General features: G+C 39.0%; 1 protein-coding gene across 5 annotated transcripts in view; it reads left to right on the top strand.

Annotated features, from left to right (window-relative positions):
- Window positions 1-23643, top strand: part of LOC109373985 (dystrophin-like) — a 606466-nt gene that overhangs the window by 264948 nt on the left and 317875 nt on the right. For all 5 annotated transcript variants that reach the window (XM_019628250.1, XM_019628248.1, XM_019628247.1 and 2 more), the window contains exon 10: window positions 2575-2721. In XM_019628250.1, coding sequence (XP_019483795.1) covers window positions 2575-2721 — 147 coding nt within the window. The remainder of the gene's footprint in view (window positions 1-2574; window positions 2722-23643) is intronic.

The following is a 23643-nucleotide window of genomic DNA, read 5'->3' as shown; positions in this document are numbered from 1 at the left end:
TAACTTATTTTTTAGAGTTAGATTTCTTTGGTTAGGGAAATCTTTAATTAACTTATGTACTTGAAAACTGGCCAAAACAGGTTTGAGAACACAACCGACAGCTGTGTCAGCTGTGTGTCATGCACACAACTGACAACTCAACTAATGAGATCTGAAGAGCATGCGTACTGACAGGTACCTCTAACATTTTATTTAGAGGCTGTTACAGGCCCCAGTCAGTGTTTCACAGGGAATGAAAGCTGTCTAACCTGGTCTGTCTTAAGTTGAGATCGGTTCAGAGAACTTGTACTATAATTGCTAGATCTGAGGAGGGGGAAAGCCACAAGATTCCATGACATTGGAGAGAGAGAAAAAAAGGGGTGGGGGGAGAGAGGAGAAGAAGAAGAGGGGAAGGGAGAGTGAGTGTGGCGATTCATTATGAGTATTGGAACTTATTTTTTTAATCCCCTTCATCCTTGAAACCATTGATGCAGGATTAAAATATGTGTCCAGGACTTTGGGGGAGGAAGTGAATATCAAAATATTCTAATAAGAGACACTTGAACGTGTAGATTATGTAATCCAAAGAGAGCTGAAATCTAGATATGACTTGACTGAGGTGGATACTCAACTTAATGGCTGGGAGCCATGCTAGTGAAGGCAGATGATTAGCACACAGGGTTAACCTGTAGTATTGTCAGATTCCACTTGGCTATCCTGACATCTCTGCAATGGTTTCCTGTTTACAGTTCCTGCTCATATGATATTTATTTGTGGTTACTAGAAACACATGTTATTATCCAGAAGAGAATGGTTCCATTTTGTAATTGTCCTTGTCTAGGTTTCCCCACTGTCATTTAAGAAATCTGTTTTCTAACCTTTCTATTATGCAAAACAAAGTGATTGTGGATCATTTCCTTTGAGAGATATAAATTCACATACATGGGTTTTAACCACCTCTCGTCATGGGCACTTATTCTGATTCTTTTATTACATATATTTACTTATAAGGAAATGAAATAAGAATATTTACTGTCAATCTCTATAAAAATTTTAGTTTCAGATGATTCCTATGACATTCCACTGACATGAACTTGAATAAAGATGAAGACACCAGATAAGATTTTTTGCATGTGTGTGGTCAGTCAGAAGGGTTTCTTTTGTTTTTCTTTCTTCTTATTTTTCTAGATATATAATTCACATACCATGAAATTCACCCTTTTAAAGTGTGCAATTCAGTGATGTTTAGTATATTCACAAGGTTGTGCCACCATCACTACTGTCTAATTCCAGAATATTTTCATCACTCCCCAAAGAAACCCCATGATTCTTTAAAATTTTTAACGACCACTTTAAAAAAACACTAAAATTTCAACAGAGTGATTATCACAGTGTCTTATATTAGCTGAGAACCATGTAAGAGTCTTATACTCCATACAATACCACGTGTTAGGGGTCAGATATTCAGGTTGATTTGACAGGATAATGTCGTTCTTATTTATAATGTACATAACTGGCTCCTTCTGGTTGGATTTGGAGGCGCTCAGAGGGTTACAGATGAGGTCAATGAAAACAATGTTTTTTTTCTCAAATAGTGAACCAGAGAAATAACACCTGCCCATATCAAGCAAGTCAAAACAGCACATATAACCAAGTAAATGATGGTGTCCTTGTGCACAGACATTACATTACATAAACCATTCTCCTAAGTGAGGGAACTTGTCCCTTAGAAATTGTTCATTGGAACATTTGGACATCATGCATCATGTTAAAGATCCATAAATGTCATCTCAATAGGGTAGCTATGATGCATGGTAATATCCTCCCCATATCTGCATAGGGTTCTTCTGCTCAACAGATTGTCATGATGCATTGCATCAAAGAATCCCAATTTAGTGCTTTAGAGACAGCTGAGAAGCCCCATGGGAGCCTTCTTAAGTCACCGCTGCAAGGACTGAAATACCAGGAGACCAAGAAGTCATTCTTAGAACTTGACAAAATACCCTAATCTCTAAATGAATCGATTTATTATGTGGTTGGTGCAAAGTATGAATGTAATATTTTATGACTGACTATATCTTTTTATGGTAAAAAAAATCCACTTCTGGTTGTGAGATAAGTAGAATTTAGACTCCAGCAGCATTGTATTTCTCCTGTTACTTTGCCAATCCAGAATTTGTTTGGAGAGATACATAATATAATAGTTAAGACCATGCACTCTGGAAGTAGGCAACCTAGGTATATGTCCCAGGTTCCTCAATTTTGACCCATGGGACTCAGGGCAAAGTTTAACCTCTGCAAGTTTTTCTCATAGGTGAAATGAGAGTTCTCCAACTATTAACCTCATAGGAATAAAATCGTATTATGTATGGACAGAACTCATTGCAGGATTAGGCACCTAAGAAGTGCTCAGTGAATATGAGTCATTATTATTCACCCATTAACAAATGTTTACTGTTGTACTACCACTATCATAGAGCAAATGTCACTGACACTGTACCCCAAACAGAAGAAGATATCTTGTAGTTCCCAGGTGTCTGTTTCTTTGCCTTAAATGTTCTCATCTTCTAATTTGCCCTTGACTGTTTCACACAGGCACTTCGAGGAGAAATTGCACCTCTTAAAGAGAACGTAAGCCACGTCAATGACCTTGCTCGCCAACTCACCACATTGGGCATTCAGCTGTCACCATATAACCTCAACACTCTGGAAGACCTGAACACCAGATGGAAGCTTCTGCAGGTAGGCACGTTAGGAGCCTTGTTGCTCCTCGTTACAATAAAGGAATATACAGATAAAGCTTGTTTATGAGGAACAATAGAAGTAATTTCTTCATGTGATGCTTATGATAATATTTTGTGAGTGCAGGATAAAAAATATTATTTGAAAACTCCCTATAGAAATGTTTTCAAATCTGTTAATATTAACTTTTGTAAATGGCTTAAAGTGAGGCTTTACTATATCTTGCAGTACACATGGACGATAATGCTGAATCATGATAGAAGAACTAATTACTGGCCTGCGATTACCTTGTACTATTAACACGTTAGGTGCCAAGCCTGTTTTGTCTTCCTTTCTGTTTAGCCCGCGATATCGGATTTCACCGATATGCTTCCTCTTCAGTCAGTTGTCTGTGGTTCGTGTTCCAGTGCAGTTTAAAAAAATTTTTTTTACCCGTAACAGTGACAATGTCAGTAGAAGAAACGTGTGAAAGCGATTCAAGTGAAATTAGTTTTCCTAATAGAAGAATATAATTTTTTAAATTGTATATCGTCAGTCACCAGTGACTGACATGGCGCTTAACGTGTTAATGCTTGGATTCTTCAAACACCTTTGCCTTCCCTAATTTAAGCAAAAGTCAAAGGTAAGACATTCTAAAAGCTTTTAAAGAAAGAATAACCTATCACAAACTTACACAAGTTTTCCATAGGTTTGTATAATAAATACAGAGAATGTAAGCATGCCCAAGGTTATTTAAACTCTCTGTGCCTCAATTTGTCATCTGAAGAAAATGGAGACATTAAATGTTTCTAAAATATTGGTTTACTAGTAGGATGAGTTAGTCAAAATACATGGAAGGTACTTCAAACAGTACTAGCCCCATGGTAACACTACATAGAGTCTAGCTCTAGGTGTTGTCACAGTTATAATTATTACTATTAGAGCATACAGGTTTTGGAATCAGACTTACTGCATGACCTTGAAGTCACTTGACCTTTCCGTTTGTTTCCTCATCTCTAACATGCTTGCTGCAATATTAAGTGAAGTAATTCATGTGGAGTTGTTAGTACAGCACCTGGCTCATAGTAAGAACTCAGAAATGTGATGATGGAGGAAGTATGTCAATATGTTCCGTATGTGAAGGACACTGCATTAAACCCCCAGATCCTAAACCTGGTTTAACCACAGAATTAGAGAATTGTCTTCTTTCCTTTTGACATTTCATAGGATGCAGAGTGTGTGCCCCTGCGGACAGAGAGGAAACTGGACTTAAAAAATATTTCTTTCAATGAAACCCTGTTAAAAATTGCTAGATCTCTAATGAAAACAAGTTCCAAATTCATGACCTCTTGAGACCTCGCATAATTTAATTCTTGTGATGGATAGCCTTGAAATATTTGTATGATAGAATGTTATAAGTGGCATTTACTAAAGCAAGGCAATGTAGTAAAGCAATGCATTCCTATATCTACTGGTCCCATAGTGGTTAAGTAATATTAAAATTTATCATTTTCATCCTTAATATGTTTTTCATTTTAAGCATAAATAAGGAAAGTAATTACTGTCCAAGGAAAACCAATGGCCACATTTGTTCCATTCAAGCACTCTTGAACTATATCTTAATATTTCTTTTAGAGAGCTGAATGCTATATTTACATTCAGAATGTACTACAAGATTTGTGACAGTGGCACGTAAATTTACAAATGAGGTCAAAAGATGACAACTGGTAGGAAAAGTTTTTAAAAATCAATGCTAAGTGATCCATTATAGCTTGTGCTATTTATTTAGGTGTAAAGTATGAGAAAATATTAATAGCTTAATTTTTATCCATTCTTTAAAATAAGTCAGGACTTGGATATAAATATAAGGACATAGATGAAAGGAGACAGTGATAGAGTAAAAAGAGCACTGAGTGAATATTGGAAGGCCTAACGTCAAGTTGAAGCTCAGCTATTTTTTACCATGTTATCTTGGGAAAGCCATTTAACCTCTCTTAGTTTCTCTCCCCTCACTTGTAGACTGCGACAGTTCATTTTGCCTAAGGTCACAGCAAGTTCAATCCTATGATTCTGATCTGGATATATGGGGGAAATATACATATGACAAAATTTAGTTTAGAATCAGTGGAGTTACTCTCTCTATTCATAATACAATGTGGTTTATTGGAATTATGTTCCTCTTTCTACAATTCTAACTTTTAAACCTTCACCCCCAAACCCACATATACACAGCCTTCTCATATTAAACAGTTCAATTAGTTTGTGGTATATGCTGTTATTGTGGCAAATTTCTCATGTTGCTGTTTTTGAACATGACCTTAAGGATATGCTTAAAAAGTGTTTTTAGCAGAAAGCTGATAACTCCAAGCTTTTGGTTTGCACATAACTGAGTCAAGTTGATTCCATTCTTTTCTTTGACCATAATTCTAACCACTCTGCTATACTATAAATGTGAGTCCTTGTTTAGAAAGTGAACAAAGCAAGAAAAGAGGTTCACATCAAACAACTTTACCCCCATTACTGGAAGAACAGCTCATCTGTCCTGTTGAGAACATTTTGCATTTAGAAGAATGTATGGGAGACTAAAGCATTATCCAACTTCTGTGGAAGGAAGTTTGAATCCACCATCATAATGACATCATATTTCTAAAAAACAAAGAATTTAGCCACAGTGCTATGTCAGTTACTAAAATCATGATAAAAAATAAGTGCAAGTTTTCTTTGCTTCTATGTCTGTTTAAACAAAGAAAATCAAGAAATAGAGAGTTAGAGCAATGGAAAGGAAGGCAGATACATATAAACCTAAGAAAAAGAGTCTTAAATTTGGGCAAAATACTGTAGTAGAAGAAATAGAGTTACATACTAACAGGCTGTGTCTGCTATCAGAATATCCTGGGTTCAGTTACATGATCCATTGATTTTTATTTTAAAAAACAGCCATACTGCTTTTTAAATCTGTATGTGATAACAGTCAAAATGATATAAACTGATAAACCAGGTAGACATGAACATCAGCAGCTGAGTAAAACCCAGTCACAATTTATCTGTACATAGAAATAGCGTGTACTCAAATAAAGAGCTCTGTATTTATTTTGAATCTACAAGTAGAAGTGTAGAGACATTGGTTTGTCTGTTTGAAACTCTCTGTGGAAATAAAATCACATTTTCTCCCTCAGAGTGGACACATTGGTATGGATGGCTACTAGACCATTTGACAATGTGTTTTTGGCATAGGAAACCATCATTCCTCGTAGTTACGAAGAGTTTTCATGTACATTATTATTTAATCTTCACAACATTGTGATTCTGTGTTGATTACATATTATCACTTTTGCCATTTACAAGTAAGAAAACTGAGACTTAGAAACATTAAGTGACAATCACAGTCCCACAGCTTGTGTCAGTCATGACCTGAATCAGATCTCCTGCACTACAATGCCCGTGCCCCCCTTTTTTAATTTTATTGGGGAACAGTGTGTTTTTCCAGGACCCATCAGCTCCAAGTCAAGTAGTTGTTTCCATCTAGTTGTGGAGGGCGCAGCTCAGTGGCCCATGTGGGGATCGAACCGGTAACCTTGGTGTTATGAGCACTGTTCTCTAACCAACTGAGCAAACCAGCCGCCCCCTCCCATGCCCTTTTTGTTTCTTCTTCTCAAAGTCCTATTAAGTTTGGACTTCACAATGTCATATTTTAAAGATATTTTGGGCAACACAGGTATGAAAGCTTCATTTTTCGTGCTTGCCCTCTTATTTAAATGATTCTCAGCGATAGTAACTTTGAAACCTTCCTTTTACAAACCAATTGATTAATGAGCCCAGTTGAGTGTACCCCTTAAAATCTCACCTGTACTTTCAAATATAAAATTATGCAGCATGCTATTCCTCCACATTGTCTCTAGAACTCAGCAATTGAACTAAAATCAACCAAAAGTGATTTGAATGGGTTAGCTCTTAAAGAAGAACTAATGCTAACATTTGATCCAGTAGAATTGAGTCTCAAAACCAAATGGGAAGGAAATTAAACTGATGATAAACCTTCCAAGTTTTGAAGCAATGTACATGCATGTAGTGGTATAGCCGTGCTCTTTATTTGCCAAGCACAAGTATGATGGGGAAGGTTCTACTCTAGGGAGGTACTGCTAGGGAATGTTCCAACCATGTCTCTGCATCACTAATAAACGCACGAATAGCAAAAGAAGCTGCAAAGACACTCTAATATTGAGTACATCTTCATTGATGGTAGGACATATGGAATGTAACCACTTGAAAAATATTGAATATGAAGACATTTCCAGGTATGAAATTCTTTAAATATGTTCAACAGCAGTTTCATGAATTATGTATGTTTTTAAGATTCTTCTCAAGTCATGCCGATGGTTATATATTCCATCTTCACATCGCTGGGGTAACTTCCTGTCACAAGGGTCTTAGACCCTCATCTTCTGTACTCTCCATTCCTTCTTTTACTCTTTCCTTCTTCTTTCAATCAACCAGTGCTGACTGAGCATCCACTGTGTACCCAGCAGACCTTGTGATCATCCTGTCTTGTCTGAGGACATACTGACTAAAACGCCCTTTAATGCTTATGCCATCTTATGGAAAATTGTAATGGCGGATTTTCTTTTATTACTTCCATAATGGCCTACTCTCTTTCCCTTTCTCCATGTTATAAACCAGGAAATGCTGTTATAACACAAATGCTGTAAAAGCAGTACCTTTTCAGATCTCTAGTTTACAAATTCTTCAGTGATTTGGGACTTTGGTCTACATAATCAGATGAGTAAGCTCCGTGGAAGAACATGGGGTCCCATTTAGCTGGCCAATAGACATATTTGCATGGCTTTCTTTTTTAAAAACCACACAAGATTTTTAATTTAAAACCATTAAAATTCCAACAGAGCAGCTTCTGTTCCGTACTTTGGTGAGGTAAGGTTTCTGAGGCAGGCTCATACGTATGTTTGTTGTCATCTTCACTGAGCACAGCATTTGATCCTTTAAATGTGTCAACGGATTTTGAACATTTTCCTCACCTCTCTTTTTTTTCCCCCCTTAAGGATCCGGTACTTATCATTTTGCCTTATGGGGCTCCCTTCTAGGCAGGGAGCCTAGGTGAGCTGTGCCATCTGCTCTTATAAATAACATGGACCTATTATTAACCGAGGGTGAGAATAGGACATCCAATTTCCTTCACTTCCATTTTGCCGCGGATTGGTTCTACAGTTGTCTGCTTACCCTGTCCTTCCTTGACTTTTGCTTTAACAAGACCGAAAGCAATTCTGTTTGTGGTTAGGCCACACAACTCAGGAGAGAATGAAGAGTCTGAGGCCATTCTCAAAGGAAACGTTTTCCTATATCAGTGGTTCTCAAATGTGAGTGAGCATCGGCATCACCTGGAAAACTTATTAAATAATCACAGATCACTGGGCCCCACTTCCAGAGTTTCTGATTCAGTAGGTCAGGGGTGGGGCCTGAGATTCTGCATTTCTAACAGGTTCCCAAGTGAGGCTGCTGCTGCTGCTCTGGGGACCATGCTTTGAGAGCCATTGTCGTACATTAAGCACTTGCCATTACGGCCAGGTTTAAAAGATTTTATTATATATATTAAAAAAATTTTTTAAATATATATATATATATATATATATATGATGTATATAATATTTCTGTAGGATACTTTGAGAGATTTCAAGTCAGATCGTGAAAAATAAGTATAATGCCATGCAGAAAGTGCTGTTTTAGATGAGTGTTTCTAGAGCCACGGAACATGGACGCCCAAGCATGTAACTTGTCTTCAACGCAGAAAGAGGAGGGTGAGAGGAAACTCTTGGTAGATTCCTAGTAAAGCAATTTGCTGCTATATGAATTTATAAGTATAAATCCATCAATTTCAATATTGATAAATATAATAAGCCTAATGTAAATATGGATTTATATTTACTATGTTTCAAGTCGCATGTTCTACAACTATGCTGTCCACTATGGTAACTGCATGTGGATACTAAGCGCTTGAATGTAACCAGTCCAAACCGAGATGTGTTATAAGTGTGATATACACATGAGGTTTCAAAGACTTCATACAAAAAAAAAAGAATGTAAAATATCTCATTCATAATTTTATATTGATGACATGTTGCAGTGATAATATTTTTATGTATTTGGTTAAGTAAAATATAGCATTATACTTAATTTCACCCATTTCTTTTTTATGATTTTCCAAACTTGAGTATTTTTTTTCAAAATGAACAAAGTGAGCCTATCGCTTCAAGTGAAACAACTGACAGTGTTTGTTTCTTTTTACTTTTTTAATGTCTGCTAGAAAATGTCAAATAGCATACGCAGCTCACATTAATTAGATTTCTCTTGCATAGTCCTAGTCTAGGACGTGGTTCTCAAAACCTGGCATGGATAAGATTCAGCTGCAGAGCTTGTTACAACATCCCCCAAGATTCAGTGGGTATTATTACATGAAGTGTGTGATTCTCCATTTCTATCAAGCTCCCGGGAGATGATGTTGATCTATAAAAATTAGTTTCCAAAATATGAATCATAGAGTTTTACAGGAAGATCTCCAGATATGTTTTTGTATCAGGCATTGTCTGTAACTTGAATACAAAATTGTCTTGCCCATATACCACTATTTTTCACAAATAAGCAAATGCAGTTGTGTAACTAAACTCATGCTGGTTTTTATCAGCTGGTCACTTTTTCTCAAGTAGCAGATATTAAGTAGTGCTTCTGTCATGTAGGGATCCTCTAATTTGTGGAATGTTAAGAAGGGATCCACAGGCTTCAAAAGATTGGAAGCTAGTATCCAAAAATATTGTAGTAATATAGGAAAAGCTATTCCTTACCACATTCTAAACTGTAGGTAGCTCGTATAAAGAGATTTCAACTATAGCATCTAGTGTGATGTGCCCACTGGCAGCAGTTTTTAAAAGCTGAAGGAAAGAGAAATGAAAAGAACAAAGAGGAAAGAAGAACGTGTTTGTTTTAGAAAAGGTTAGGTCACAGAAGGATTTGTTGATATCAGGGATAGAATGACCCATGGAAAAAGGACAATCAAGTTCTAAGAAAACATTTTTTCCATGAGGAGAAAACAATCATTTATGCTTAACCTCAGCTCTGTTTAAAAATAAAAGGAGAGTGAACCCAGGTCCTTTAAAGATTTGAAAGAATGTGTAAATTTAAATGCCCAGGATAGTTACAGGCCTTAGAACACGCTGAGGTCATAGTGCCCTGTCAAGCTTAGGGACATTTTCCTTAGTCAGTGTGGTTTCCAGTGTTTTTTACAGCTAATTGCACTTCATTCAAAGGAATGATACTGAAATTGCCTAGGTAACCTTGAAAGTAACATTGTCCAAACATTCCAGAGTCTGTCCTCCTCACCCTAAAGAAGAGTAACCTAGTTTTCAAGGATAGTCTCTATTTTTTTAAATTATTTTTTTTAAAATTGTATTGGGGAACAGCGTGTTTTTCCAGGACCCATCAGCTCTAAGTCAAGTAGTTGTTCCAATCTAGTTGTGGAGGGCACAGCTCTGTGGCCCATACGGGGATCGAACCGGCAACCTTGGTGTTATGAGCCTGCGCTCTAACCACCTGAGCTAACTGGCTGCCCCAACTCCAAGTCGAGTGGTTGTTTCAGTCTAGTTGTGGAGGGTGCAGCTCCACTGCCCTTGTGGGAACCGAACCGGCAACCTTGGTATTATGACCACTGCGCTCTAACCACCTGAGCTAACAGGCCACCCAGACATTGTCTATTTTTTTAAAAAGGTATCAGTCTATGTGGGACTATAGGGAGAAAAATTAATGATGTAGGGAGTGTGACCAGAAAAAAAAATACATGAGGTACAAAATGAGAATGAAGCTAGTTAGAGTCAAAGAAATATTTATTTGTTGAAGAGAATGAAAGACATTAATTTTTTCAGAGTTGATAAAGTGAATGAAACTCATTATGAAGCATTAGTTAGATGACCTCATCACTTGATCTTTATGCACTGCTTAATTTCTGACTTGTTTTCATCAGGATCTATTTTTGCTAATTCTGAAGCTAGCTACTATGGTGATCCATATAAGTGTTTCATTGTTGTTCTCATTTTTTATTAAATTTATTGGAGTGACATCGGTCGATAACATTACATAGGTTTCAAGTGTGCAATTCTGTAATCCATCATCTGTATATCACATTGTGTGTTCACCACCCAGAGTCAGTTCTCCTTCCATCACCATACTCATATGCTTTCCCCCTTTACCCTCTGGTTATTGTTTCTAAAAATGTAATATGTTCCTGTTAAATGTATTTCAAGAGCAATTTTATATATGTATGTATTTAGTTTCTTGATCTCTCTCATTCCTTTTTTAGAAATACCCATAAAATTATGAGTATTTAAAATTGCCACAATACTCAAGTTTTCTTTTCCTTCTCCTGCGTTCCACAGCTGACATTTGCCCTTCCCTCGAATTTCTCACTGCTTTATTCTTGATTCTCCTAAGTGTCCTTCGCCCTCCATTCTGACCTCTCTCCTTCGTGGCAGCCTGACCCCGCCCCATTCTTTCTTTTACTTTTGTTTGCCTGGCTTGTTTTCTTCTTTGCTTTTCCCACTGTCCCGCTGCTGCGTGTGAAACACTCTGCCGACAGCTGCTCACATTTCCCATGCTACGTCATGCACAGCATTCAAAGAGCTGCTGTTCTCACATTTCCCCCAGAAGGACTCCCCCCTCCGCCTTCCCTGAACATTCCTCTAGAAATAACCCCTTTTCAGGCCATATGAAAAGCTGAATGGTAAAGCCAACTCTATAAGTAGGACTGGAAACTGGCTTATGAAATTCAGAAATGCCATTTGTAAAGGTCAGTCCCACAGAGTGAATTTTAAATTACTCTAGTTTATCTCAAGATTTCTTTATTCTTATAAATTCTATACTGCCCTTAAAATAATTATCATTATGATATAAATTCTCTCCTCCATGAATATATTCATTAATTCCAAAGGCAGATGAGATGTGGACGGAAAATTTAATAAATGAGAAAATGATGATGTTAGAAATACAGGGGTTTTTTACACAGGGCCATACTTTATTGGGCCAGGGCAGTTGCACAGTATAGATTTAAAGAATTGATTTTATTGAGTATTATGCATTACTGAAATTAAGAAGGAGCACTTATCTGGCACTTACTCTATGCCGTTCATTATTCTAAGCACTTTTACATTTACTAACACTTTTAAGCATCACAGTTACCCTATGAGGTAGATAAGATTTTTATCCTCATTTTATAGATATGATTTTTTTTAACTTTATTGGGGAACTGTGTTTTTCCCAGGACCCCATCAGCTCCAAGTCAAGTTGTTGTCCTTCAATCTTAGTTGTGGAGGGCACAGCTCAGCTCCAAGTCCAGTCACCGTTTTCAACCTAGTTGCAGGGGGCGCAGCCCACAATCCCATGAGGGAGTCGAACCGGCAACCTTCCTTTTAAGAGCATGTGCTGTAACCAACTGAGCCATCTGGCCACCCCTATAGATAGGATTTTTATCCTTATTCTATAGATGAGGAAATGAGGAACCAAGAGGTTAGGTGGCTTGCTTGAGGTCACACAGCTGGTGAGTGAGAGTCAGGATTTGAACCCATGGAATTTGGCTGGAGAATCTGTCAGAACTACTAACTACATATAATACAATACCACCTCTCTGATACAAAGTTAGATTGACATGACAATATTCCCTCTTCATTTACAATCCAATCCTTTAACCAAAAAGCATAACTTTCTCCTCACATTTATTGTTTTGTCAGCAATCACCTGTATCAAGAGTTTAGGAAATGCAGATTTAAAGTAGGATGATTATATGAATCTCAGACCATGATGCCAGTAATGGCCTGTTTAACCCAGAGCCAGAATCATTTGCAGATTAAAATGGAAAATCTCATCTATAGGACCAGGAGGGCTTAATCATCAAATTCTTCCTAAAATCAGCAAAAAGACTCCTTCATTCAATAAATATTTTTCTGGTACCCACTGTCTGCCAGACTCTGTTAGATAATAGGGATACAGTCGTGGAAAAACCAGACAGTCTGCCCTCATGGTATAGTTTCTTAAGATAGACATTAATTTTAAAAAACCGTCATATAATAATTGCAATTTGTGTTACATGTAATAAAAGAAAATGCAGGGCATATAGTGAGGACCTAAGTGTGTGTGTGTGTGTGTGTGTGTGTGTGTGTGTGTGTGTGTGTGTTGCGGTGAGAAGCAGGGGAGGCTGATCAGAAAAGCTTCCCAGACAGAGTGGCCTTCCAGCCAGAACCTAAAAGGGTGAAAACAAGTTAACTAAGTGACTTTTCTATTCATCTGTAGCTTTTATTTTAAATGGCCCGAGGCTTGGGACTAACAAACTAAACAGAGTAGTAATCTTGCAGTATGTAAATTTAATAAGCAGAAATCATTTGAAGTAATGGACTGCAGAGTTAACATATAATTAAGTAACATCAAAGGAAGGTTTTCTAGCGTTCTCTATCACGGACAGCATGCTGTTTGCTTCACAGCACCTAGGAAAATCCATAGCTGTGTGTTTGTTGGCTTATTTATTAAAAGTCTATCCCCTCAACCTGGATGTCACCTCGATGAGGGCAGAGGCCCTAAATACCCTATCTATTGGCACTTGGCAGTATCTTTTACATAGTAGGCATTCAATGAGTATTTCTCGACTTTCTGAATGTATGAAATTAAGCAAAAGTGTGGTTGAAAACTGTAAAGCAAGCAGAAAGTTATAACATAGGGGAAAAATTAGGAAACAAAACTATCATTTCTGAAGAAACAGTATTCATGTCTTGATCTGTGAATTAATAACGTTCACTGGTGCTTAAATAATTTTCCAAAAATTTAAAAAAGAAAAATAACTGATCAAAAATGAATATGCATCTTTTACCCTGTGCTGAACATGGTTTACTCATATTCTAGATGTTCATCATTTATTAATGATATGTGTGCTCTGACAACATGGAATATATTTAATGTTACCTTTGGAGGAAAATGAGATAACATAGATTCACCCCTTTTTTATTGAAGCATAATTGACCCCTATAACATTATATTCATTTCAGATGTACAGTGTAATGATTCGATATTTGTATATACTGTGAAATGATCACCACAATGTCTGGTTAATATCCATTCACCATACCTAGTTAAAATTTTTTTCTTGTGATGAGAACTTTTAAGACCCACTCTTTTAGAAACTTTCAAGAATACAATACAGCATTAGTAACTACAGTTACCGTATTGTACATTGCATCCCCCTGACTTATTTATTTTATAACTGAAAGTGTGTACTTTTTTTACCCCTTTCACCCATTTCACCCACCACCCGCCTCTGACAACCACCAATCTGTTCTCTGTATTTATAGGCTCTTTTTTTGGGAGGGTGGGCAGTTTGTTTTTGTTTTTAATTCCACATATAAGTGATATCATACACTATTTGTCTTTCTCTGTCTGACTTATTTCACTTAGCATTATACCCTTTAGGTCCATCCATGTTGTTGCAAATGGCAAGATTTCGTTCTTTTTATGTCTGAATAATATTATATATATCATGTTTTCTTTATCCATTCATTCGTTGGTGGACACAGGTTGTTTCCATATCTTGGCTATTGTAAAATAATGCTGCAGTGAATATGGGGATGCAGATATGTTTTTCAAATTTGTGTTTTCATGCCTTCTTTTTCATAACCGATTTTTTGAGGTATAATTAACATACATATTTAAAATGTACACTTTGATGAGTTTGATATGTATACACCTGAGAAACCATTACCACAGTCAAACAAGTGAACATACCCATACCCCCCGAAAGTTTCCTCATGCCCCTCCACTGCCTCCATGCAACCACTGAGCTCCTTTCTATCATGGTAGATGAATTTGCATTTCCTACTTTTATATAAATGGGATGTACAGTATATACTCTTTTTTGGTCCCATTTTTTTTAATTGGGGAATTAGGGGGATGGAAACAGCGCTGGGGAATTGGGAGAAGGGGAACAGACAAGTTGCTGTCGTTTTGTTCTTCAGTCTAGTTGTGGAGGACGTTGCTTCACTGGCCCAAGTGGGCACCATCATTGCGCTCTTCCCGGGTGAGGCAGATCAGTCGCTGGCGTCTGGATGGCCGCTGGCTTGAGGGCTGCTCACGCTGGCTGCTGGCTACACACGGTAGCCCATGGCAACCCACTGCCACAGGGGCTACAGCCTACGCCATCGCCGGCGACTCACGGCACCCAGTTCCAGGTTGAGCTATTGTTCAGCATCTTAGCTGTAGAGGGCAGTGTCACTGGCCCTCATATGTGGGATCCGAACTGGGGCCCTCTGGCGTCCCAAGCCAGTTCTTAACCATCGCGCCACTCGGCCGGCCCTTGGTCCCATTTTTTTTGGTCAGCATAATTATCTTGAGATTGATCCATGCTGTTACATGGATCAATAGTATATCCCTGTTTATTGCTGAGTATTATTTCATTATATGGAAATACTCCCATTTGTTTATTCATTCACCTTTTGGTGGACTTTTGTGTTGTTTCCAGCTTGGGGCTATTACAAATAAAGCTGCTATGAACATTCATGTACATGACTTTGAACAGACTTGTGTTTTCACTTCTCTTGAGTAAATGCCGAGAAGACAGATCACCACATAGTAGGAGTATGTGTAACTTATTAAGAAACTGTCAAACTGTTTTCCAAAGCAGTTTAATATTTTACATTCCCACAAGAAGTGTATGAGAGTTCCAGTTTCTTCATATCCTCTCTAAAATTTGATATGGTCAACCTTTTAAATTTTAGCCATTTCAGTAGGTGTGTAGTGGGATCTCCTTGTGGTTTTAATTTGCATTTCCCTAATAATTAATGATGTGGCCATTCCAGCTTTCTTAGGATTAGTGCTGGCATGATACAACTTTTTCATCCTTTTACTTTTACCCTATTTGTGTCTTTATATTTAATGTGCTTTTTTTGTACGAAGCATATAATTGAATTTTGCTTTTTTAAAATCCAATCTGACAATCTCTTTTAATTGGGGATACTTAGACCATTTATATTTAATGTGATTATTGATATGATTTGGTGTTAACCTGTCATCAGGCTATTGTTTTCACTTTGTCCCATCTGTTCTTGTTTGCTTGTTCTTCTTTTTCTGTCTTCATTTAGATTAACTGGAATCAGTGAATCCATTCTATCGCCTATGTTGGCATATTAGGTGTAATTCTTATTATATGTTTAGTGGTTGCTTTAGGGTTTATAGTATACATCTTTTTATTTTATTTTATTGGGGAACAGCCATGGTCATTGGTTACGTATTGCTTTCATGCTACAGTCGCAGAGTTGACTTTTGTAAGAAGGGCACAGCTCACAGTGGCCCATGCGGGGATCGAACCGGCAACCTTGGTGTTATCAGCAGGATGCTCTAACCAACTGAGCTAACCGGTCATTCCCATATAGTATGCATCTTTAACTTATCACAATGAACCTTCAGGTGGTATTAGACTACTTTACCTATGGCATAAGAACCTTTCGATAATATAGTTCTATTTCTCCCTTCCATACTATGTGCTATTGTTTGGTCCTTTGGGGTCTTTTAAGATTCAGTGGGAATAGACTAACACTCAGCCTAGGGCTAGCCATTCCCCACCACTGAGGCGAGACCCTGCTGTGTACTCTACCCAATGCCCTGTGAATCACGAGGTTTCCGTTATGACTGGTAGAGAATAGACACTGCTCCCTGCCATGTGTGAGTGCTGGACACCATTACTTCTAATCCTTCTGGTGATGCTTTCCCAGCCCCCAGTATTTCCCTCGCACATGTGCTAATCAGACTCAGCTGAATACTTGAGAGGGACGCTCTGTAGATCTTCTGGCTTCTCTCTCTGTGCAGCTCTCTCCTCTTTGGGTTTCTTTTCTGTGAACTCTAGCTACCTTATCTTTCCCAGACTTTCAGTTCCATCTCAACTCAGGGAGTCTGCCAGACTCCTCCTGGGTTCTTCTTCCCCATGTTGTGAACTGGAAACTCTCTCAAAGTAGTAAGCTAGGACAATCGTAGGGCTCACCTCATAGGTTTTCCACCTCTCAAGGGTCACTAGCCTTCCTTGCTTTATGTCCATTATCTTACACAACATCATTACATAGATGTTGTCCACGTTTTGGTTATTTCAAGATAAAGGGTAAATGTAGTCCTTATTGCTCCATCTTGTTCAGTAGTAGAAGTCCTAAAATAGCTGTTGAAGCACTGGTGGGGTTTTTTTTCTTGATTTGGAGATCATATGCAAAGAATGTTGGAGGTAAACAAGTAATTAGCTGATAACGTGCAGCCCCCCAGAAACAGAGATGCTGTTAGTCTCTTAACCAACATTGCACATACTTTGTTTTACTTTCAAAATAGGAGTAATTGCCTTGTGCTGTTTCCATCATACATTTTGCCTGCTTGTATTTTAACGCCTTGCCTTTGCAATCAAGTTGGCTAAGCCTGAGGCCTTAGTCTTTATCCAAAGAATCTGGTCAGGGCCTAATGCCAACACTGTGTAGCAAGGCACTCCAAGCATAAATTAGCCAATGGTACAGCTGTTAAATCTACTTTTAAACCAGCTGAATATGTCAGTGTGTTTCATTGCTTTCAAAAGATCTACTTTGAATTACTGACTATTTTAATATTCTTAACTTTACACTTCAGCAATCATTCTTTAAAAGGTTCTATTTATTTTTAATACTATATCATTCAATGACCAATGTGCTACCACGCACAAGTTCTATTTTGGGCAAGATGGCCTATTTAAGTTGTTACCACCCATCAATTCAGAAGACTTTTAGTTCTTCAAGTCCAAAGTCCAACCTTTGATTTTACAAAGGCATCACATGGTATGTCATGGAGTTCACACAGCTAGTTAATAATGGAGCCAGAACCAAAAAACTTGCTCTATATTTTTCTCACACACCTTTTAGTTTTACTCTGAAAAAAAGCATTCTTCAGTCTAAATATTCTTTATTCTCAAATCTTTTTAAAAAGGGATTACTTATCCAAATCTCACCAGTCCTGCGAGATCCCTGTGAAACAATGCGATAAAAACGGTGAAAGCCCTTCAGAAACTAATAAACGCTATAAAAATGTAAGTTTTATTATTAGAATTGCAGTTCATTTCTATGAAACCTTTCTAAACTTTTTCACTTTTCTGAACTCGATTATGCAGAATCTTTTCTAATACACTTGTCTTTCCTTTATAAGAAGAATTTCATCCTTTCTGCCCTGTTGGGTTGTAAAAAGAGGGGCTGTCTTCTTTTCTAGAGCCTGTTAATATTTTATAGTATTATACATCTAGTGGGTTCCCACTAAATATTATAAATGTTGAATAAGATCAAACCAAATTTCTTTCTAGACATTTGGGGGGGAAAAAACCGATTCTGATCCTTTAAAGGTACTTTCAAAGATTCGATGTGATAACTCTTGTTCTTCTATAATTGCAAAGAAATTGTTTTGTCTTATATGCAACTGATCATCCTATCTGCATCCCTTTGTTAACACTGAGCAGATTTCCAGGTTAATGTAATAATTTCTAACAGCTGCCTATACTGGCAGGGGAAAAAAATGATATGAGAGCATAGTCATGAACTTCAGATTCCAAACCCCCACCCTCCACTTTTGGCATTCCTTTCCTCTGAATTACAGTTTACATTTCTTTATTATCTCATTTTGAAAGACTTAGTCTTTCTAAATATTCATTTCTGTTTCCATCAATAAATATTTACTGAGCTACCTCTTAATGTACTTTCCTTTTGTAACACAGAAAACTCAAATGTGGGTGGATTACTACATGTGGCACTTAGGAAATATAAAAAGAGTCTGAATTGGTACAAACAAGTCAGGACCTTTACTTCTCAGCCATAGCTTTCCCATTAGACACGTAAACTTCAGGGGCCATGAAGTTCTCCACAGGGCTGCAGCTATGGTGCTGTACTTGGGAATCCAAAACATTAGGCTCAGAATGAAGTCTATCATTCATCATGTATCTCAGTATATTTCTGTGCCATACATAGAATTTTCTTTTCAGAGTCACCTTTCCTTTCTGAATGGCCCCTGTCTGCTGAGTGTATTCTGTTAAACCCTCTCCTTCTCCACAGGGCGTGGCCGCTTTCCTGCTGGGCAAATTAGATGGTGAGCCTGCTCACTGCTGCTTTCTTTCCAGCCTTTTCTGTTCCTGCACCACGCATGAGTGTTCTCTGTCAGTCGTCAGGATCTATCTCTGGGAAAGTGGGGCGAGTTGTGAGCTGTCCTCTGCTACACAAGCACCAAAGGCACATGGTTTCATCTCAGCTGTGCGGCGGAGATAGTGTTATTTCCCATCCCCCAAATCTACTCCCCCTAGTCTGCACATGTGCACCCTTCCCCTGGCTGGCGGAGATCTGACTTGTTCAGGATCTACCCTCCTCTAGGTGACCATGCGCATTGAGGAAGGCCTCAGCTCTAGGAAATGAGTGATGATAGTAGTACGCTATTGCATGAGAATTTGGTGGTCCTGGTCTCCTTGCCAAGGACTGGCTATGGGCATTTTATGCAACCTCAGGCAAGAAGGTACAAAGGGAGGTCTGCCAGGGGAGTGTCCGAGAAACGTTTTCCTCACACAGGGACCTCAACCGACATTCTTTTTCTCCTGGACCCAGAGCCTACTTCTTCCCTCTGTCTGGCATGTTCTTCCCTCAGATTGCTATGTGAATAACTCTGTCACTGTCTTCAAGTCTTGCTCAAATCTCAACTCCTTCAAGAAATCTTAAAAACTGACCACTCTATTGAAACAGCAACCTGCCCTACCTCCCCGTTCCCAGCCATCTCAATTCAATCCCCCTTACCCTGTTATGGTAGCTCTTCTACAAAGACGTCCCCTCACCACCATGAATCAGGCCTTCGGTACACCTTGTGTAGTCCCCTCCCACACTGAAGCTAGGCTTTGTCCCTGGGAACACGCACAGTGGGGAAAGTGAGCTGCTATGAAAAAAGTCTGACTGCTGTAAAGCTGCTATGCCATGCCATGAAGAACTCTAAGCTAGCCACATGGAGACACTGCATGGAGACAGAAATGTTTGGCCAGCCCCCAGCCATAGCAGTAATCCCATGTGAGGCAGCAGGTATGCCAGCAAATGTACCGTCAGCGACGTCCATCCCAGTCGGGCCTTCAGATCACTCCAGCTCCAGCTGCCCTCTGACTGTAAACACATGAAAGACCCCAAACACAGAACAACCAGCTGAGCAGTCAGCTCACAGAGCCAGGAGCAATAGCGATGCATTTTTTTTTAAAGATTTTTATTGGGGAATTGGGGGGATGGGAACAGTGCTGGGGAATTGGGGAAAGGGGAACAGGCAAGTTGCTGTCGTTTTGTTCTTCAATCTAGTTGTGGAGGACGTTGCTTCACTGGCCCAAGTTGGCACCATCATTGCGCTCTTCCCTGGCGAGGCAGATCAGTCGCCGGCATCTGGACGGCCGCTCACTGTGGCTGCTGGCCGCTCACGCTGGCTGCTGGCCACACACGGTAGCCCATTGCAATCCACTGCCACAGGGACTGCAGCTCACGCCGTCGCCAGCGACTCACGGCAGCCCAGCTCCAGGTTGAGCTGTTGTTCAGCATCTTAGCTGTGGAGGGCAGTGTCACTGGCCCTCACATGTGGGATCCGAACCGGGGCCCTCTGGCATCCCAAGCGAGTTCTTAACCATCGCGCCACTCGGCCGGCCCAATAGCGATGCATTTTTGTTTTAAGCCCCTAAGTTCTAGGGTGGCAACAATAAGAACATATGACCTGTTTGTCCGTTTTTTTCCTTCTTTCCATAGCACTCGTAACATACTGCAGAATTAAGAGTTAATACGTTTTTTTTTTCATTGTCTTCCACCATAAGAAAGTAAGCTTCATAAAGCCAGGGAATCTTGTCTATCTTTTGTGTTACTGTATCCAGAGTACTTAAGAACAGTTTCTAGCATGGTAAATATTTTTTGAATGAATTGAACCAGAACTTGAGTAGCCATTTGGTGAATAATGTGGTGAGTTCACGTAAGGATGGCAGAGTGGAAAGATGGGAAGAACCTGAGTCCTAACAGTGCCCTCATGTTTCTGAGTTACCCAGTCCTGGAGCAGCCATGCCTCTGCATTCCTTGACTATTCAAGCCATTTTGTGCTGGCTTTTTTATGACCCGCAGCAGAAAACATTCCATCTGGCAGACGGTCTTTCAGATCATTCTAATTTGCAGCCATAGAACTCAGACATGACTGAAGCAGAGGATGAATCCAAGTGGCAGACACCGTGATGTTCACAAAACCACACTTCTTGCTGACTGAGTCGTTCCTCCTGAGTGAAGCACCTAGTTTATAACATAGGCTTTCCTTCAGCCTTCTCCCAAGAGACCTCCTGGGTTTCCCTGCAACAGATGTGTGGAGAGGAACCAATCTCTTAAAGATGACTGTAATATCCTTCTGGATATGTGACTCCAGAAGTGGTTACAGCTTTCGCTTTCTGTCAGTTCCCACAAGATATACTGCCCATCCCGCCAATTGGCCACACTTATCTGAATTTCTCAGACTTAAGCTGGGACCCCCACCACATAGCAACAAGCAAACATTATTCATGACCCTCCTACTTGCAATGAATCATATAAATCCAGCAAAACAAGTAAGTAAATTAAGTCACTGTTTGGTTAATGCTTGTGCCCAGAAATCACTTTTGCCTGAAATTCAGTTCAGAATCTTTTAAGTGAGTATACTATGCTAGACACTGTATTTGGCAGTAGGGACAAAGATGTTCATGACACAAACCCCCTTCAAGGATGATTGATACAGGAACTACAAACAATACAGTATGGGCTGCACTAGAGATTTGAGGGGGGCGGGGGGAAGTGATACGAACATGCAGAACAGTTAGCAGTTAATCTTGCCCCTGGGATGACATTTGAGCTTAGACTTGGACAATGCGTAGGATTTCAAAAGGTAGAGAAGAAAGTGAAGGGTTTTCTTGGAAGAAGGGACAGCATAAACAAAGGCTTAGAGGTCTGGGGAAATTTGGCATAACCTTCCATAGTTAGAAGTCTGAAATGAATTGAGGGGCGGGTTCTATGGTGGGGAGGGTAGCTACAGATGAAATGAGTAATCTAAGCAAATGAGGGCAGAGGAGACATAATTAAATATTTCCCTCAAATCTCCTTTTGACTTTTTACATTTGTCACTCATAAAGAAATTCTGTTATGCTAAGATGATTATTGCATTTTTAGCTTACTTGGCCCAAGCAAACAAGGGACAGAAAGTTTTTAATGTAAAATAGTCATTCATCCTGAAAGAACATTGATGATTTCAGACCATTTAATGCTAACTATTTTCGAGTCTTAGATTATTTCTCTTTGGATGAGCAGAAATATTTTCTTCGGCCTTTGAAAATATATGTTTAGTTTTTAACAGACTAATTGCTTCTGCTTTCATGCCAATCTCATGGGCATCAGCAGGTTCAAGTTCAGCAGGTAGGAATCTGGCCTCCGAGAATGTAGCTTAAGAGTTAAGGAATGCATGATTACTCCTGTAATTACTTGAGAGGGGTTCTGAAATCCTGGTGGGGTTGATGGGGCCGCCAGATAGCAGGGGTCAAGAATGTATAAGAAGTTAGGAATTCAGACTGGAGCTGTGGTGGGGCGTTAGGGTAAACAGTTCTGAATATAAAGGATGAGGAATTCAAGTTGACAGTTAAGAAACCACCATCTTAGAAATGTAAACCTCACTTGAAGTCAAAGGCTCTTCAAACTAGGACTTCATAATATATTCGCCCAGGCAAGAGCTTGTGTCTATTTACCATGTGTTTTTGGAGTGCGGGGATTGCAGTCAGTGTGTTAGAACGCTGTCAGCAGCCAATCACAGAATGCCTGACTAGAAGGGCCTTATATTTGTTTTTCCCAGACTTCTCTGGTCCTAAGAATCACCAGGGGCACCTGATTAAATTACTGATTCCCAAGCCCCTTCACTGGCGAGCCTGATTCAATAAGTTTGGGAATCTGTGTGTTTAGCATGAACCCCAGTTGAATCAGGCAAGTTTTGAAAATGCTACTTTAAATAATAGAGACATTTGGTGTACAATTCTGTAATACATCATCTGTATATCACAATATGTGCTCACCACCCAGAGTCACCTCTCCTTCCATCACCATATATTTGATCCCTTTTACCCTCTTCTACCACCCTCCTCCTCCCTTACCCTCTGGTAACCAATTTACACCTGAAACCTATATAACTTGACTAACAATTGTCACCTCAATAAACTTTAATTAATAAAAATAATAGACACACCTGAAAATCAAACACAGTAGTTCCCAAACTTTAGCATGCATCAGAATCACCTACTGTATTTCCCCAGGTATAAGACGCTCCCATATATAAGACGCACCTTAATTTGGGGGCCTGAAATTTGAAAAAAAAATGTATTACATAGTTATTGAACTCAAGTTTTATTGATCATAAAATTCATACAACTCCTCATCACTGTCAAAACTCCCAACCATTAGCTTGTCCTCATCTTTGTCTGATGACGAATCACTGTCTTCATATATTGCCTCTCATGGCCTTCTTCTGCCGTGACATTTTCAGTAGGGTTTCTTCTTCCCGTAGCCAGTCTCAGATTGTTTTCTCAGTTGGAGGAGGACCAAACTTATGGTCAGTAGTACAATTTCCATTCACTTTTGCAAACTGGATCACTTTTAACTTGAATTCAGCACTGTACGAAAATCTTTTCTGAGCCATTTCTGGGCGGAACGTGGCAAAACATAACCTACGGTAATATACCGGTAACAAGCGTGAAACAATGAGCGCAAAGACAACAAGCGTGCAAAAGAGGGACATGCAAGTAAAAAAACTACAACCACTGTATAAGACGCACCCAGTTTTTAGACCCCAGATTTTTTTTAAAAGGGTGCATCT

Source organism: Hipposideros armiger, unplaced genomic scaffold (assembly GCF_001890085.2).
Source record: "Hipposideros armiger isolate ML-2016 unplaced genomic scaffold, ASM189008v1 scaffold_768, whole genome shotgun sequence".
NCBI lineage: Eukaryota > Metazoa > Chordata > Mammalia > Chiroptera > Hipposideridae > Hipposideros > Hipposideros armiger.
This window is presented reverse-complemented; position numbering and strand designations above follow the sequence as displayed.